This window comes from Neophocaena asiaeorientalis, unplaced genomic scaffold (assembly GCF_003031525.2).
Source record: "Neophocaena asiaeorientalis asiaeorientalis breed wild unplaced genomic scaffold, Neophocaena_asiaeorientalis_V1.1 scaffold528, whole genome shotgun sequence".
NCBI classification, from domain to species: Eukaryota; Metazoa; Chordata; class Mammalia; order Artiodactyla; family Phocoenidae; genus Neophocaena; species Neophocaena asiaeorientalis.
The window spans coordinates 568,812-583,278 of record NW_020173938.1 but is presented as its reverse complement, the minus strand read 5'-3'; the positions used below and the strand labels follow the sequence as shown (position 1 = coordinate 583,278).

The 14,467-nt window shown below is 51.2% G+C and overlaps 1 protein-coding gene across 2 annotated transcripts; it reads left to right on the top strand.

Annotated features, from left to right (window-relative positions):
- The first annotated feature begins 3,268 nt into the window (after window positions 1-3,268).
- Window positions 3,269-13,425, top strand: VSX1 (visual system homeobox 1). Of its 2 annotated transcripts, XM_024752703.1 has the most exons (5): window positions 3,269-3,723; window positions 5,972-6,050; window positions 6,459-6,582; window positions 7,393-7,573; window positions 8,768-9,837. In XM_024752703.1, the coding sequence occupies exons 1-5, from the start codon at window positions 3,300-3,302 to the stop codon at window positions 9,055-9,057; spliced, it is 1,098 nt and encodes a 365-aa protein (XP_024608471.1). In that variant the 5' UTR covers window positions 3,269-3,299; the 3' UTR covers window positions 9,058-9,837. The 2 variants fall into 2 exon arrangements, with proteins under 2 accessions (XP_024608471.1, XP_024608472.1); XM_024752704.1 differs by lacking the exons at window positions 7,393-7,573; window positions 8,768-9,837 and adding an exon at window positions 13,411-13,425 and having other exon boundaries at window positions 3,300-3,723.
- Window positions 13,426-14,467: the final 1,042 nt, after the last annotated feature.

The following is a 14,467-nucleotide window of genomic DNA, read 5'->3' as shown; positions in this document are numbered from 1 at the left end:
TGCAGACCAGAGAAAGTCCCCAGGCAAAGACGTGGGTCCTGGGCACCGGAGGCCCTGCAGGCTGCAGGTGGAATGGTCAGGGCACAGATGTGGACAGGGCAAAACAGCATCTGCTACAACAACCTTTAAAGGGGACACAAAAGCAATCGAGAAAGAGCAGACAGAGGCGGGAGGAAACCAGAGGAGCAGAGCCCTAGGGTTCCAACGTGCAGACACAGGCGATGCTCTTTATTCGCGGTGCGCATCCCACTCCTAGCGCATCTGCGCTTTATGCTACCAGCCTGGCCGGGGGCGGCTCCGAAAAGCCCGAGACGGCTGTCGTTGAGCTACTTACACCCCGGCCAGCCTCAGCCTGGCGTGGCGAGGAGCCGGGACGCGTCCAGGCAGGGAGAACGAGGGAAGCGGAGAGCACATTCGTGGCTGGCCACAGACAGGGGCTGGAAACCTTCCCTGGAAAATATTGAGCGGAGAAACCTTTACTGATTAGTTAAATCCCAGATAATCCTGGTTGATGAAGGCAGATCCGGACCCCTTAACGGATTTAGGGTTCCAAAACGACTCCGGGGGTTGACCCAGGCGGGGACGCGCTAGAGGGCTCTGGCTCTGTCGGCAGATTTGTATATGTTGGGAGGGGGGCTGGGAGGCGCCTACCTTCCACCCCGCCGGCGGCCGAGGGGTTCCCCAACGCTGTCGCCCACTTGCGTAGACTCGGCAACCGCCCGGGCGCCCGGAGGGACGCGTGGAACGTGGGTGGGCTCGGAGCCGGCTCGCTCCAAGTCTCCTAAAGCACTGGACGCGCTTCCCCCACTGGGCGGACGCTGCGCAGAGCGCTCGCCGGCTCCCCAGGGGTAGGGTCTTCTGAGCCGATCCCGCAGAGTCAAGGGGCGCGAGTGGACCCGCAGGAGCTAGGGGTGGGAGTGGTGGCGCGGATTAGCGTAGCGGGGCGCGGCGCTTCTTACCCGGGAGGGGGCAGTAAGAATGCCCGCCCGCGCCGCGCTCCCGCCGCCGCCACGCCGCGGAAAGGAAGGCGCCCGGGGTTCAGCTCTCCCTCCATCCTGGTCCCTCCCGCGGTGTGGCCGGAGGAGGGGGCAGTGACTCTTCTGTTCAGGAATTGCAAGGTCCCCTTATAGCTCCAACCTCGGGGCTCTCGGGGTCTCTCTCTGCTTCGCTTTGCTCTCCCGATTTCTCTCTCCGTGTCAGGTGTGAGCGGGTTAATACACCTCAGGTTCTCTCATCTGCAAAATGGGGTTTATAATATCCTTCCGAAGGGGTTGGAAACCGGTGTGCTGTTGGCACTGAGTGGCGGTCACCGTGTGGTGCTGTCGAAGTTGGCCTCCTCCCGGATGGCCTTTTGGTACCTCTGGGTCCCTGGCCATCTACTCGAGGCCTCCTCTGACAGAGGCTGAGGGACAGAAACTTCGAGACTCAGGCCCAGGCGAGGGGGCGCCGTCGGCCCTCCAAGCTGCCGGTGCGGCGCACACGTCTGCCTCTGAGACCGGCCCTTGCAAATGTCCCGGGCGGGGCCACCTCAAGGCCAATTGTCCAGCCTGCCTGCTCCGGACGTCTGCAAATGTGTGCATCGTTAGCTGTCTTCCTTAACTGAGGCCCCAAATTCTGATTTACAAACTTCTGCTCTGCCGGGCCAAGAGCCAGAGCATCTTGGCTGGGTCCTGTACCCCTAACACCTTCCCCTAAACCCAGAGATAAATTTTGGGAGAAATTCCTGGCGGAGCCAAAAACGACGCTGGCGTCTAAAGCCGCCCCCGACCCCGAGCGACTCAAAGGACAATTATCCCAAAGGAAAGTTATCGTTTTGCTAATCCCGGGAACAGCTTGCGAGGGGGAGATTTGGGTCTTCTTTTAATAATGAAAAGTTAATGCGCAGCCTCTTGTAATTATCTTTATCGGAAGCCCCTCGTTTAATCCTCAGGTTTGCAGAGGATCCACCCCGAGGCGCAGCCAGCTGTAGATCCACTTTGCCGGGTTCGGCTCCAGCTCGGGTTCCTCCTCGGCTCGGGTTCCGGTTCGGCTCGGGCTTGTCCCCGCTCGGCTCGGGGTCCGACTCCGGATCCGGCTGTGTTGATGGTGCGCGCAGAGACCCGTGGGGCGTCCGCGCGGCGCTGTGAGAGCTGCCGCACCCCTCGCTGGGCGCCCGCCTGGCCGCTCGCCCTCAGGGGCGGGACTGAGAGATTCTGCTTCCCGGGTTCCGCGTTGGAGAAGGGTGGGCTCAGGGTTCCGAGCGATTCAGGTTGGGTGGGCTCAAATTTTCGGAGCGCGAGCCAGGAGAAGTTTACCCACGTGTTTCGTTTCGCGCCCACTTTAACAAATATGGGCACTGCACGTGAAAATCACGCTTTCTTTGAATAGTCATAAAATCTGACAATAATTTGTTAGCCTCTATGAAGAGGGGTGGGTCCCAGTAGACAGGCCCTATTTTCCAATTTACCATCCCCACTTAGGGGTCGCCAGATAAAATACTGGTACACACTTATAATTTAAAAGAATCACAGTTCATCTGAAATTCTGATTTCACTGGACCTCCTGTAATGCAGTTTGCAAAACCCGGCGCCCTTCTCCGACGCCCTGGCCCGGCCCGGCCGCTCCCGCCTCTCTCTACTTCTTCTTCTTCAGCTCCTTCAGTGTGTGAATTTTGCGACCCGGACGGCTCGGCCATTAGAACGCTGGGGTGGGTTTGGCTGGAGTTGGAGTGGGCACGGGTTAAATGAACGTTTTCCACTCCTTTCCCCTTGGGGATTTTCGGGGAAGGCCTTGCCTCCAGCGGTGGCGTTGGAGGGCTGGAGGGGGTCATATCGGTAGTGTTGAGAGTGTGGCTGGGAATGGGGCCCTGGTCTTAATGGGTGACTGGATGCGGGGAGGGAGGCTTCAGGGAGGCTGCGAGCGGGGCCTCCGCCGGAGTATCAGGAAGGGGAGAGAACAGAATCGGGATCTGGAGCCTGCGGCTTTCCGAGTAGAGGTTTAGGGAGGGGACGACTCTATTCTAGGAATAGAGTTGTCTGCTGCCTATTTTCCTCCCACCGAGAACGGGAGTGGGGGTGGGCAGGGGGACAACTGGAAAGGAGAGGGGAGTGGGAGCTGATTGAGGGCACCGCAGCTGGGAGGGCGGCGACCGAAGGGAGGGTAACTGGTGGCGTCCCCATCTCGCGGGGTCCAAGGCGTGACGCATCCGCGCCCCGCTGATTGGAGCCCTCCTGGCGCCCGACTCTATAAATCGTCCTCAGAGCTGCGCCCCCTCCGCAAAGGTTACCGAGAGAGGGTCCAGCCTCGCCGCCTAAGAAGCCATGACCGGTCGAGACGCGCTTTCCGACGGGCGTGCCAGGAGCAGGGCACTGGTGCCCGGAGGCCCGCCCACCGGCTCGCGCCCCCGGGGCTTTGCCATCACCGACCTGCTGGGCCTGGAGGCTGAGCTGCCCGCACCTGCTGGCCCCGGGCCGGGATCCGGCTGCGAAGGCCCCGCGGCCGCGCCCTGCGCGGGTCCACGGCTCTGGGGCTCCTGCTTGGCGCGCGGGGCCCTCCCTCTGGGACTCGGCCTCCTCTGCGGCTTCGGCGCGCAGCCCCCTGCGGCCGCCCGGGCGCCCTGCCTCCTCCTCGCAGACGTGCCCTTCCTGCCGGCCGAGGGGCCTGAGCCCAGCGCCCCGCGAGTCCCCGGCCGCCCGCCGACCCCGGCCGCCCGCCCGAAGCGCAGCGAGAGCGTCTCGACGTCCGGTAAGGAGGCCAGTCCGTGCCACTCCTGTCCCTTCCCTCGGCTCGGGCGCGCAGGGTGACACTCCGGGGCCCCGCCAAGCCCAACGCAGCCCCCCAGATCTAGGGAAGTCGGGACCCCAGAGCGTGGCCTCGCCGGGGAACGCATTCTCGCAGCCGCGCCCTCTGCCCCTGACCTCTCCTCCGGGTCTGGTCCCGCGGACACCACCACCACCCGGTCTGGACCCACCCTGGGGTCTCAGCGACCCGGTCGCGGTCTCCGGGGGCCTTTCCCCCGTGCCCGCGCGAAGCTCGGCCTCTGGGAACGGCAGAGGGCGGGAGGCCTGGCCCTGCCTCGTTCGTCAGTGGCACAGAACCCGGTGCCCGCCAGAGCTGGAGGGTTTGTTGAATTGATTGACGAATTGTCCGGCTCTTGGAGAGCGCGGGGCGGAGGCCTGGAACTGTCCTCCCTGTGCTGAAAAGCGAGTCTGGGTACCGCGCTTCTCCCCTCCTTCCAGCACGTGAGAAGCGAGCTCGCCCGTCTTATGGTAGCTGTGCCCAGCTCCTTAGAGAAGTCGGGGTGGATTGTGGGGAACAGAAGGGAGCAATGGAAATCTACAAAGACAGGGCCGAGAAATCGAGAGGTTTGGGGTGTGGGGGAAGAGAACGGAGAATTACACGAGAAGGGGTGGACGGAGAGAAACTATGTAGCGGACCGCAGAGCTGAGCATCCAGGCAGCCGAGGCAGAAAGAGTGTAGTGGTCTCCACTGCTGATTAAAGGAAGCAGGCGGGGGACTTCCCTGGAGGTCCAGTGGTTAAGACTCTGCGCTTCCACCGAAGCAGGTACGGTGGTCCGGGAACAACTAAGGTCCTGCATGCCCCGCAGTGAGGCAAAAAAAAAAAAAAAAAAAAAAAAAAAAAAAAAAAAAAAAAGTAAGCAGACGGGATCAGCAGGCAGGCCAGTGTCCACCCAGCTCTAAAAAGACTTTGTTTCATGAGTGTCTAGGTAAGATCAAATGAACCCCCCTATTAGTTGTTTCACTAAAAATGCAGGAGCCACATTCATAGGATGGGCTCTTTGATGTGAGGACCGTAACGCTAAAGGCAAAATGCAATCCTAGTCTGTGAGGGCGTTTCTCAAGACCAAGACCAACACTGTCCAGTAGAATGTGACTGCGAGTAACGATTTCTCAAAGCCACGTTAAAAAGGAAAAATAAATAGTTGAAACAAATTTAAATACTCTATCTTATTTAATCCGATACATACCAAACATTGTCGTTTTACATGTACTCAATATAAAAATTATTAATAGTTTACTTTTGGGGGTATTAGGTCTTCAAAATCCACTGACTATTTCACATTTACAGCTGGTCTCAATTCAGACTGGCCACATTTCAATAACCTTATATATCTATTGGTATACCAGATTGGACAGCATGGATAGCATAATATTATAATCCAATTTTTCTGGTGAAGTAATTGATGTAGGAGTAAAACTGACATTATTTTACTATTTTTGCGTTTCTTAATTCACTTTTTAGTGTCTTGAAGCAAATATGCTTTTTAACAATGAACCTGACAATAGTTTGGTCTTCTAACCTTCCTTTCAACCTAGATCTTTTGATATAATGGATTTCAAAAGATAAAGCATAGTGGATTGGGTTCTTAAAATTATTTCACCTGCCATCTATGAATCATCTGGGCACATTTGCCAAGAATGAATTTCCCAGATCCCACTTCCAGAGGTTTGGAATCGGTACAGCAGGGCAGGGGGCCAGCTCTGATGAGGGTCTGATGTCACAAACCTCTGTCCTCCCTTTGAGAAATGTTGGTGTATTGGTTAAGATGAGGAAGGTGAGATAGAGGCAGAAGGAAGGGGATGAATTTGGAAGCTGAAGGGACAGGAAATGCAATTAGTGTTCAAGTAGCTTTGGCTTCACACAGTCTGGGGTTTGAATCCCAACCCCACTGTTGACTACCTGTGTGACCTTGGGCAAGTTACTTAATCTCTCTGTGCCTTGGTTTCCTCCTCTGTAAAAAGAGAATAATAAAAGCAGCTGCCTTGGAGTCCTTTTAATTTATGGAGAAGAACGGTGATAATGCACGAGCAGTGCTAAACTCAGCACCTGGAGCATGGTGTGAAAAATGCGAACTTGTAAATATTCACATCCCCAGCAGGTTCACAGCATCAGTACTCAAAGTAAAATCCAGAAAACAAAGTGAAAAATATGCTCACCTTGAAAGTCCTCCCTCTCTCCTTGTGCTCACAGATGAGGACAGCCCATGTGAAGACAGGAGTGACCTGAAGGCGTCCCCCGCCCCCGGCAAGAGGAAGAAGCGGAGGCATAGGTACCTGCCCTCACCCCTTTCCTTGGGACACAGTGCCTGAGAATCAGCTGGCCCTGCATTAGGGCAGCAGCGGGCAGGGCTCAGTAGCCATTTGGGAATGTAATTCTGCAATTCCCAGGGGGCTGCAGGTCAGCCTTGGTAGCATTTTAAAGATACAATTTTGTGGGCCTTTAAAATGGGTCTTCCTAGAATGAGTTGATGGAATTCACTGAGGAGAAAAAAAGACCTAAAGAACTTTGTTTGGTCTGAATTAAATTGTGGACTTTCCAGAGGCTAATCATTCAGAGGTGGGGCATCCAGTTTTCATGAAGTAGACAAAGAGGGGCCAGGCATGGGGTCCTCTGAGGCTGGAAGCCTTGCAGTCTCCTGTGGACATGTGCCCACGTGTGTGTTCGGGTCTCCCTCCAGGACCGTCTTCACCGCCCACCAGCTGGAAGAGCTGGAGAAGGCCTTCAGCGAGGCCCACTACCCTGATGTGTACGCCCGGGAAATGCTGGCCGTGAAGACCGAACTCCCCGAAGACCGAATACAGGTGCAGGTCCCACCACCCAGAGACACCACAGAGAACATGCTGCCCTTACAAGCAGTGAGTCAGCCCACAGCCACCTCTAAACAGCCCAGCACTTCCCCCTCCGCACCCAAACCGCAGGTTACTTAGATGCTAGAGCTTTCCTTTGTGTTCATTTAGAGAGGATGACCCCTGTAACCTTCAAGCCTTTTTTCCTTTTATTAAATCACTCTTAAAAATTACACAGTGTGTGCTGCATCTAGAAACTATGTCAAGATATTAATGAAAAAATGACTATCACTCCATTGCAAACCCTCAAAGAAACCAGTGTAAATAGCCTGACGAGGCTTTTCTGCAAACTGCCCCCATGCCATATGCACATCTGGCCCTGGAACATGTACTCACAGGCACACAGGATTGGTCTTTGTCTTTATAGAAAGCCGTCCTGTGTGTGCCTCAGCCTCTGTGCTGACAGCACATCCTTGCCAGGTCAGAAGATATGCCACTCAGTCTTTTTAAACAGCTTAACAATAATCGACACTATTATTAAGATAAAGCAATCCAACAACCGAGGTTAGAAGAGACCATTGCCCTGGTGAGCTGCTCCCATCAGTGTAAAAATCGACTTCTTTACACACTGTGGGATACTCTGATTTTGTTTTGTCATCCGTGGAAACCTTGGTGGAAATTGGTCCCGATCACCCAGCATGACCAGTCCTGTGAGCCACGAGAAAGGCCTGGGTCCCAGGTGCCCCCAAGAGGGTGCACCTGTGCCCCTCTGTGCTGGGGTCTCCTCCCGTAAGCCCTTCTGCTTCCCCTCCCGCCTCAATCCAGGTCTGGTTTCAAAACCGGCGGGCCAAGTGGCGGAAGCGGGAGAAGCGCTGGGACGGCAGCAGCGTGATGGCTGAGTACGGGCTCTACGGGGCGATGGTGCGACACTGCATCCCGCTGCCCGACTCAGTGCTCGGCTCCTCGGAGGGCGGCCTGCTGGGCTCCTGTGTGCCCTGGCTCCTGGGTAAGGAAGAGGGTCCCGTGGCCGTGTCCTGCCAGAGATGTTGGGGGTCCCCATGCCCGGTGGCCGTTGCCAAGCCAAGCAATGTGAATTTACTCAGATTCAGGGCCAGAATATCACATCCGATTCTTAATGAATTACAAGGCTTGGACTCTGATCAGATGCCTTATTTTTCATTGGAACTACGTAGGCAGTGTGTAGACAGGTCCAATCAGGCCCTGGTTTTATGAGTGGAATGACACACTTTCATTATATGAAATATGTTTCCCAAATGTTGAGAGCTGTTAGAGGTTTTGGAAACCATACCGTTCAGAGCTCATGGTAATAGGAAGCGGGAAGGCCCAGGCAGTGAACCTGCAGACTGTTAACCCCTTGCACCCTGGACTCAGGAGGTCCAGTTCCTGGTCCTGGCTCGGCCGTTAATAATCTCCTGTGTAGCTGTTCTGTCCCCTAGTTCTTGGTGCTGGAACAGTCTTCACTGGTGAGGTCCAAGCTTTGAGGCGGGGCATTCTGAGGAGCTGGCACCCTTACTGGTCTGTTGGCTGTTACCAGAGACACTCGGGCTTGGAGGAATGAGTGATAGACAGCACGCTGGGCAGGGTGTGAGATTAGGATTAGGGGGCTGAGGGGGCATTTTAGGCTGGGGAGGAGGAGGGGTTTTGTTCAGCAAACACTTTTTGAACCCCTACCCACCTGACACTGTGCCGGAACTGAAAAAACCAATCACCTTTGCCCTCAAGGGTTGGAGAGCCTGGAGGGAACTTTGGGCAGGTAACCGGGCCCACGCCTCTGAGTTTACACGAGCAGGTGGGGTGGAGCTTACTGAGTCCGCAGGTCTGTGGCCGAACAAGAAACTGGGCCTCGTGCTGCCAGACATCTGACTTTTTGAGAGAAGCTGGAAATTTGACTTTTGATGTAAATCTCCTGATTTTAAAATGTTGCCAACAAGTTTTAAAATAAAAATTTAAAAATCACCATGTCATCCAAACAAGGCACTTTGCTGGCTGTGTCCAGCTGGCAGACACCAGTCTACAACCCCTGATATTGAGAGTTACCTACGAGACTCTCCTGCAGGCCCCAAGACAGGTACCAATAAGGGAAATTCTAATGGGATTTGGAGAACAGTGACATGGAAGAAATTGACTTAATTGCTGTATTTAGAGATATCTGTTTTTATTTATTTTCCTTTTTTGCAAGGGATGCATAAAAAATCCACAGGGATGATAAGGAAAGCAGAAAGTGAAGAAAAGCTGGCAGGACTCTGGGGCTCTGACCATCTCAAGGAAGGTTCTAGCCCACATCAGGCAGGACCCCAGAGGGGCTTGGAGGAAGGCAGCCCTGAGAGCGGCTTGGAAGACGTGGCCATTGATCTCTCCAGCACCACACGTCAGGAGACCAAGAGAGCGCAGCAGGGGTCTGGTACCCAAGGATGTTCAGACTCTGAGGGGCTAGAGGGGCTCCAGCCAGGGAAGGAGGGGGCCTTATGAGGCTGCAGGTCCCCTCTCCCCGACCAAAGGCTGGAAATATGCACATTCCTCACCAGCTTTTTTCAAAAGACAAAAGTTGTTGAAGACTCTCAGTTGGATTTTCTTCTTCCGGTGTCAGGATGAAATGCAATGCCACTTGCTTTAACAAGACAAATGGTGACTTATGGAAAATTCCATTTCATTCTAGAATGGAAATCATTCCTTAAAGGCACATGAATCAGTTAATTTGGTGTAAAACTTTTATTCTCTTCTGTAGAACTTGAGGAGGCAGGATATTAAGTCCAAAACCCATTTTCACTGCCAGACATCCCAAGATTTGGTTCTATATACTGTGTAGACTCACAGGTTAAGTCTGCTGTCCTTACTTTGAATCCAAAAATACAAAATTATTTAACCTACAGAGAATCACATATCTTCATAGATACTGAAGACTTCATGCAGAACTCATATGAATGAAACATAACATTTTTACCTTGAACTTGGCTTTGGACTTTTTCATTTTCTTGTTAGGCAATGATTCTATGTCCTCCTGAGTGTCATTTGATCGGGTCTGTCATTCCAACCAAGAAAGTCCTCTCTCCCTTCCCTTCTGAAACAGCACAGGACCATATCTGAACAACTGTTGAATATCTATAAACAGTGTTTTAAGTTCAGACCAGGCGTCTTGGTTTTTTAAAATTTATGTTTGAGAGCACTTTAGTGACTTGATTTCGTGAATGTTTCCTCGCCTGTATTTCCTTTCCTTTATTTATTATTTTAAAATAAACGTTTTGTGGTGTGTTGGTGTCTCACACACCCCCTCTTTCTGCACGTGCACCTCCTGCTGGCCCTGCCGAGGGCGCCTCCATTAGCCTGGAAACATTATACCCCAAGTGTTTCACGCTCGGGCTGCAGCACTTACCCTGTGTCGCTCTGTAAACTCCTATGGGGCAGCGTCGTTGTCTAATTCTCTTTTCTGAGTTCAGAGTCCAGAGCTTACACCTTGCTGATGGGGAGGCTGAGGGGGAAACACGGCTCTCCTTGAAGAAGAAAGCGTGGGAAGGACGGTGAGGACCCTCTAAGCAGGTGGCTTCCTCTGGGAATGGGCGCCGCCACCCTTCGGGCTGGGCCTAGCTCTGCCGTCTCTCTGGATGAGAAAACACGGTTTCCTTCCTTTGGTCTGTTTCTCTTATCCTGTGATTGTCCCAGACTTTTGTGAAAATTAAATGTCACCTATCCTTACTGCAGCAACAGCAGCTAACAATGAGCCCCACCTTCTCTCATTCATTCTGGCACCAAGAGCTCAGCTGAAGCCTGGGGCTGACGGCGGGAGGGCAGGTGCTGGGAAGAATCTGGAAGTCACCTTCTCTCTGTCCCGCTGGACCTGCAGAGCAGGCCCTGAGCGATGTGGCCACACCTCTTCTGGACCCTCTGCTGCCTCAGGCCGGTTCTCAGATTCTTGCCTCCATCTCTCTTCCTAGTTTATCCAGGCTTGAGTTTGGGGGAGGGAGCTAGTAACCTGTGCAACTTACATACAGCACACTCATAAAATAAAATATTACGCAGCCACTAAAAATGATAACAATGAGGCATACTTACATGGAAAGAGGTTCATGAAATGTTGCCATGTGGGGGCTTCCCTGGTGGCTCAGTGGTTAAGAATCCACCTGCCGATGCAGGAGACATGGGTTCGAGCCCTGGTCCGGGAACATCCCACATGCCATGGAGCAACTAAGCTCGTGTGCCACAACTACTGAGCCCACAAGCCACAACTACTGAAGCGCGCACGCCTAGAGCCCGTGCTCCACAACAAGAGAAGCCACCACAATGAGAAGCCTGTGCACCGCAGTGAAGAGTAGCCCCCACTCGCCACAACTAGAGAAAACCCATGTGCAGCAACAAGGACCCAACGCAGCCAAAAATAAATTTTAAAAACTAAAAAAAAATTAAAATTATAAAAAAAAGTTGCTGATTGAAAACTCCTAAACGAACCCAAAAAAGGATACAAGTAGAAAAAGATATGTAAAGCAGAATAAAAATGAAATAAAGAAACTTAACTGCCATAGAACTATACAAATAGTGGTAATCTGGAAGTCACCTTCTCTCTGTCCCGCTGGACCTGCAGAGCAGGCCCTGAGCGATGTGGCCACACCTCTTCTGGACCCTCTGCTGCCTCAGGCCGGTTCTCAGATTCTTGCCTCCATCTCTCTTCCTAGTTTATCCAGGCTTGAGTTTGGGGGAGGGAGCTAGTAACCTGTGCAACTTACATACAGCACACTCATAAAATAAAATATTACGCAGCCACTAAAAATGATAACAATGAGGCATACTTACATGGAAAGAGGTTCATGAAATGTTGCCATGTGGGGGCTTCCCTGGTGGCTCAGTGGTTAAGAATCCACCTGCCGATGCAGGAGACATGGGTTCGAGCCCTGGTCCGGGAACATCCCACATGCCATGGAGCAACTAAGCTCGTGTGCCACAACTACTGAGCCCACAAGCCACAACTACTGAAGCGCGCACGCCTAGAGCCCGTGCTCCACAACAAGAGAAGCCACCACAATGAGAAGCCTGTGCACCGCAGTGAAGAGTAGCCCCCACTCGCCACAACTAGAGAAAACCCATGTGCAGCAACAAGGACCCAACGCAGCCAAAAATAAATTTTAAAAACTAAAAAAAAATTAAAATTATAAAAAAAAGTTGCTGATTGAAAACTCCTAAACGAACCCAAAAAAGGATACAAGTAGAAAAAGATATGTAAAGCAGAATAAAAATGAAATAAAGAAACTTAACTGCCATAGAACTATACAAATAGTGGACAAATTTCTAGGCAAAATTATCTAAAAAAGGAGAAAACAGGAAGAGGCAAAAGAGAAAGGGACTAGAACCAGTAATATAGACCATTTAAAATGTATAAGGACACTAATGTCTCAGTGTTTTCAGTCATAAAATGAGGATCATAATAGAACACCGTTGTTTTCGTGGAGATTAAATGGAAGGATGTGAGTAAAGTGCGTACCTTGGTTTCCAGCATGGTAGAGAAAGAGCAAAATAAATACTATTGTTACACGATTACTGGCATTCCCATTAGTATCAAGACCCCAGTGAGAACACTTGTCATCATCATTATTTAGCAACATGGGATCCACTAAGTAAATCATGGGATAATAACCGGTTGGAACACTGTGCAAACAGCGTTTAAGAAGAGTCCCAGGGGCACAGCAGAACTCCACCCGGGGGCCGCTGGGCATAGGAGAGGGACATGCCCAACGTGGACAACCATGCACTGTCTGGTGAACTTAAATCTGGGCTGGGCCTTCCAGCAGCTGGGGGACCCAGGTAGGGTCTGTCCTTCTGCCTCCTTCGCCTGTCCTGTTTGTCCAGGCCAGGGTGCTTGGCGCTCGACAGGCTTCCTCACTCCCCATTGGTCAGAACTTCTGTCACTCTTGGGCCTAAACCAATCGTGAGTCAAGGGGGCAGAATTCCTCGTTGGGCTTAGACCAAAAATGCACCTGCGTTCCCCAAGCTTCTCTCGCCCTAAAGCTAAGTATATTTGGGCTCCTTCCAGCAAAGAAGAAAAAGGAGTGGCCGCTGACCAGCCAAGGGACAGGCTGGCCACAGGCAGGATTTGAAATAGTATATGTGACACTAAAAAAGAAGAAAAGAAGGCAGATGAAATTCCTTTGAAACATTCAGAGCATTTATCTTTGGATCATGGTAAATGGATACTTTTGGTCTTTTTTTCATATTTTCTAAGTTTTGTAAAGTTAGTATGTAAAAATATAATAAAATAGTGATTATTAATATTAATAATATTATTAAAATAGAAATTCCTCTTTCTCAATTTAGGGCTAAGCACACACAGGACAAAATCTCATTTAAAAATACAATGAAAACGTTTAAGGATAGAGTCCGTATTTTGCCTGCATCTCCTGTCAGGTCAACAGAAGTGCCAACTTGACAGGAAACACACAGTCCCCTTCAGCCCTTACTCAAATCATGCAGCAAATTGGAATCTGACCACTGACAGCAGGACTGAATTGTCTCCAGCTTTCAAAATTGCTTTCCAGCTGAAATGTGGCTATAAAAGCCTAAAAGGAGATTTTTAAAAAATTATAATTTTAGCAAGGCCAATTTGGACAGATTCCTACTATGAACCAGTGTCACCCACGCTGCACTTTGGTGACAGGAGCAGCACATCAGTGCCTGAGAAACATGCATGACTCCAGGAGATATTTTCAGAAATGACAGAAGAACAAGATATAGCAATCAGTGTCATTTTCTTAAGTTTACCAGTATAAATACGATAAACTAAAACTATCATTCTCTGTGGTCTACAAATCATGTCCATATTGTCTTTTTTTATTCTCACAGCAGGTGAGAAACTGAGCTGCAGAGAAATTAAGTGAACTTGCTAAGATGATTCTCAAGTTTATAAGGCTCAGGGCCAGAAGAGCTAAGCCAGCCTTGAAGCAGACAGAGGCGGCGACTTGCTCTGCCTCATGTAGACACTCGGGTGAAGCTGTACGGTCAGGCCTGAGAGTGCTGGCTGGGGAAGCAGACAGACCCAAGAGCAGGGAGCATACGCGCATGCGGATACAGAGGTGGCAAGGTCGGCCACGAAGGAAAGGGCTCACTGTTTGATATGTTATTGGGACAATTGTTTATCCAAACGGGGAAAAATGAAATGGACATCAGTTTCACACCTCACAGGAAAATATGTGCAGGTGGATTAGACAAATGTGAAAGGCAGAACTATAAAGCTTTTAGATGTTTGGGTCTAGAAGATGCTTCAGTTGCCCCAAGGCTGTGGTTCAAAACAACCATTTTATTTTGCTGACAGTTTTGTGGGTCTTTCTTCAGCGAGGCTTACCAAGCCTCAGCCCCTCTTTCCACCCGTCTATCATCTCATCTCTCTGTCCACACGTTATATTTTTCCGAACTGTTTGAGATTAAGATGTATACACCATCAGACCCCTTACCTCTGTTTTTCCAGCTTGATTGAGATATAATTGATTGATAGACCATTGTGTACGTTTGAGGTGTACAATGCCATGATTGGACACATGTGTAATGGCAGCCAAAGAACACTGGGCCATTGATCTGATATTGGTCTTGGGATTCTTCGAGCCTCACTTTGGAAGCTGAGTAGGGATTGCAAAGGTTTCAGAATCCTGGGAATGGGACCAAGAATTTTGTCTTGAGTATAGCTCTAGGGAGACCTGCTCTCAGAGAATTACTGTGAAACTCTCTGTTTTCCGATGTTAACTTCTGCTCATTCAGGTCCCGTTCACAGGATTTCATCAGGGACCCCACAGGCTGCTGCATACCCTGTTTTGGTGCATGACCACCTTCAGCTACACCCTCTGATGTTGCCAAAGTTTGCTCCTCTGGGGAGTTTCTCACACAGCTGTGTTCTGCCCAAAATAAG

Excerpts from the sequence above, each read along its gene's own strand:
- VSX1 (XM_024752703.1), top strand. The coding sequence starts at position 3,300 with ATGACCGGTCGAGACGCGCTTTCCGACGGGCGTGCCAGGAGCAGGGCA. Across the intron at positions 6,051-6,458 it reads AGGAAGAAGCGGAGGCATAG|GACCGTCTTCACCGCCCACC; the intron begins GTACCTGCCCTC and ends GTCTCCCTCCAG. Across the intron at positions 7,574-8,767 it reads CTGTGTGCCCTGGCTCCTGG|GGATGCATAAAAAATCCACA; the intron begins GTAAGGAAGAGG and ends CTTTTTTGCAAG.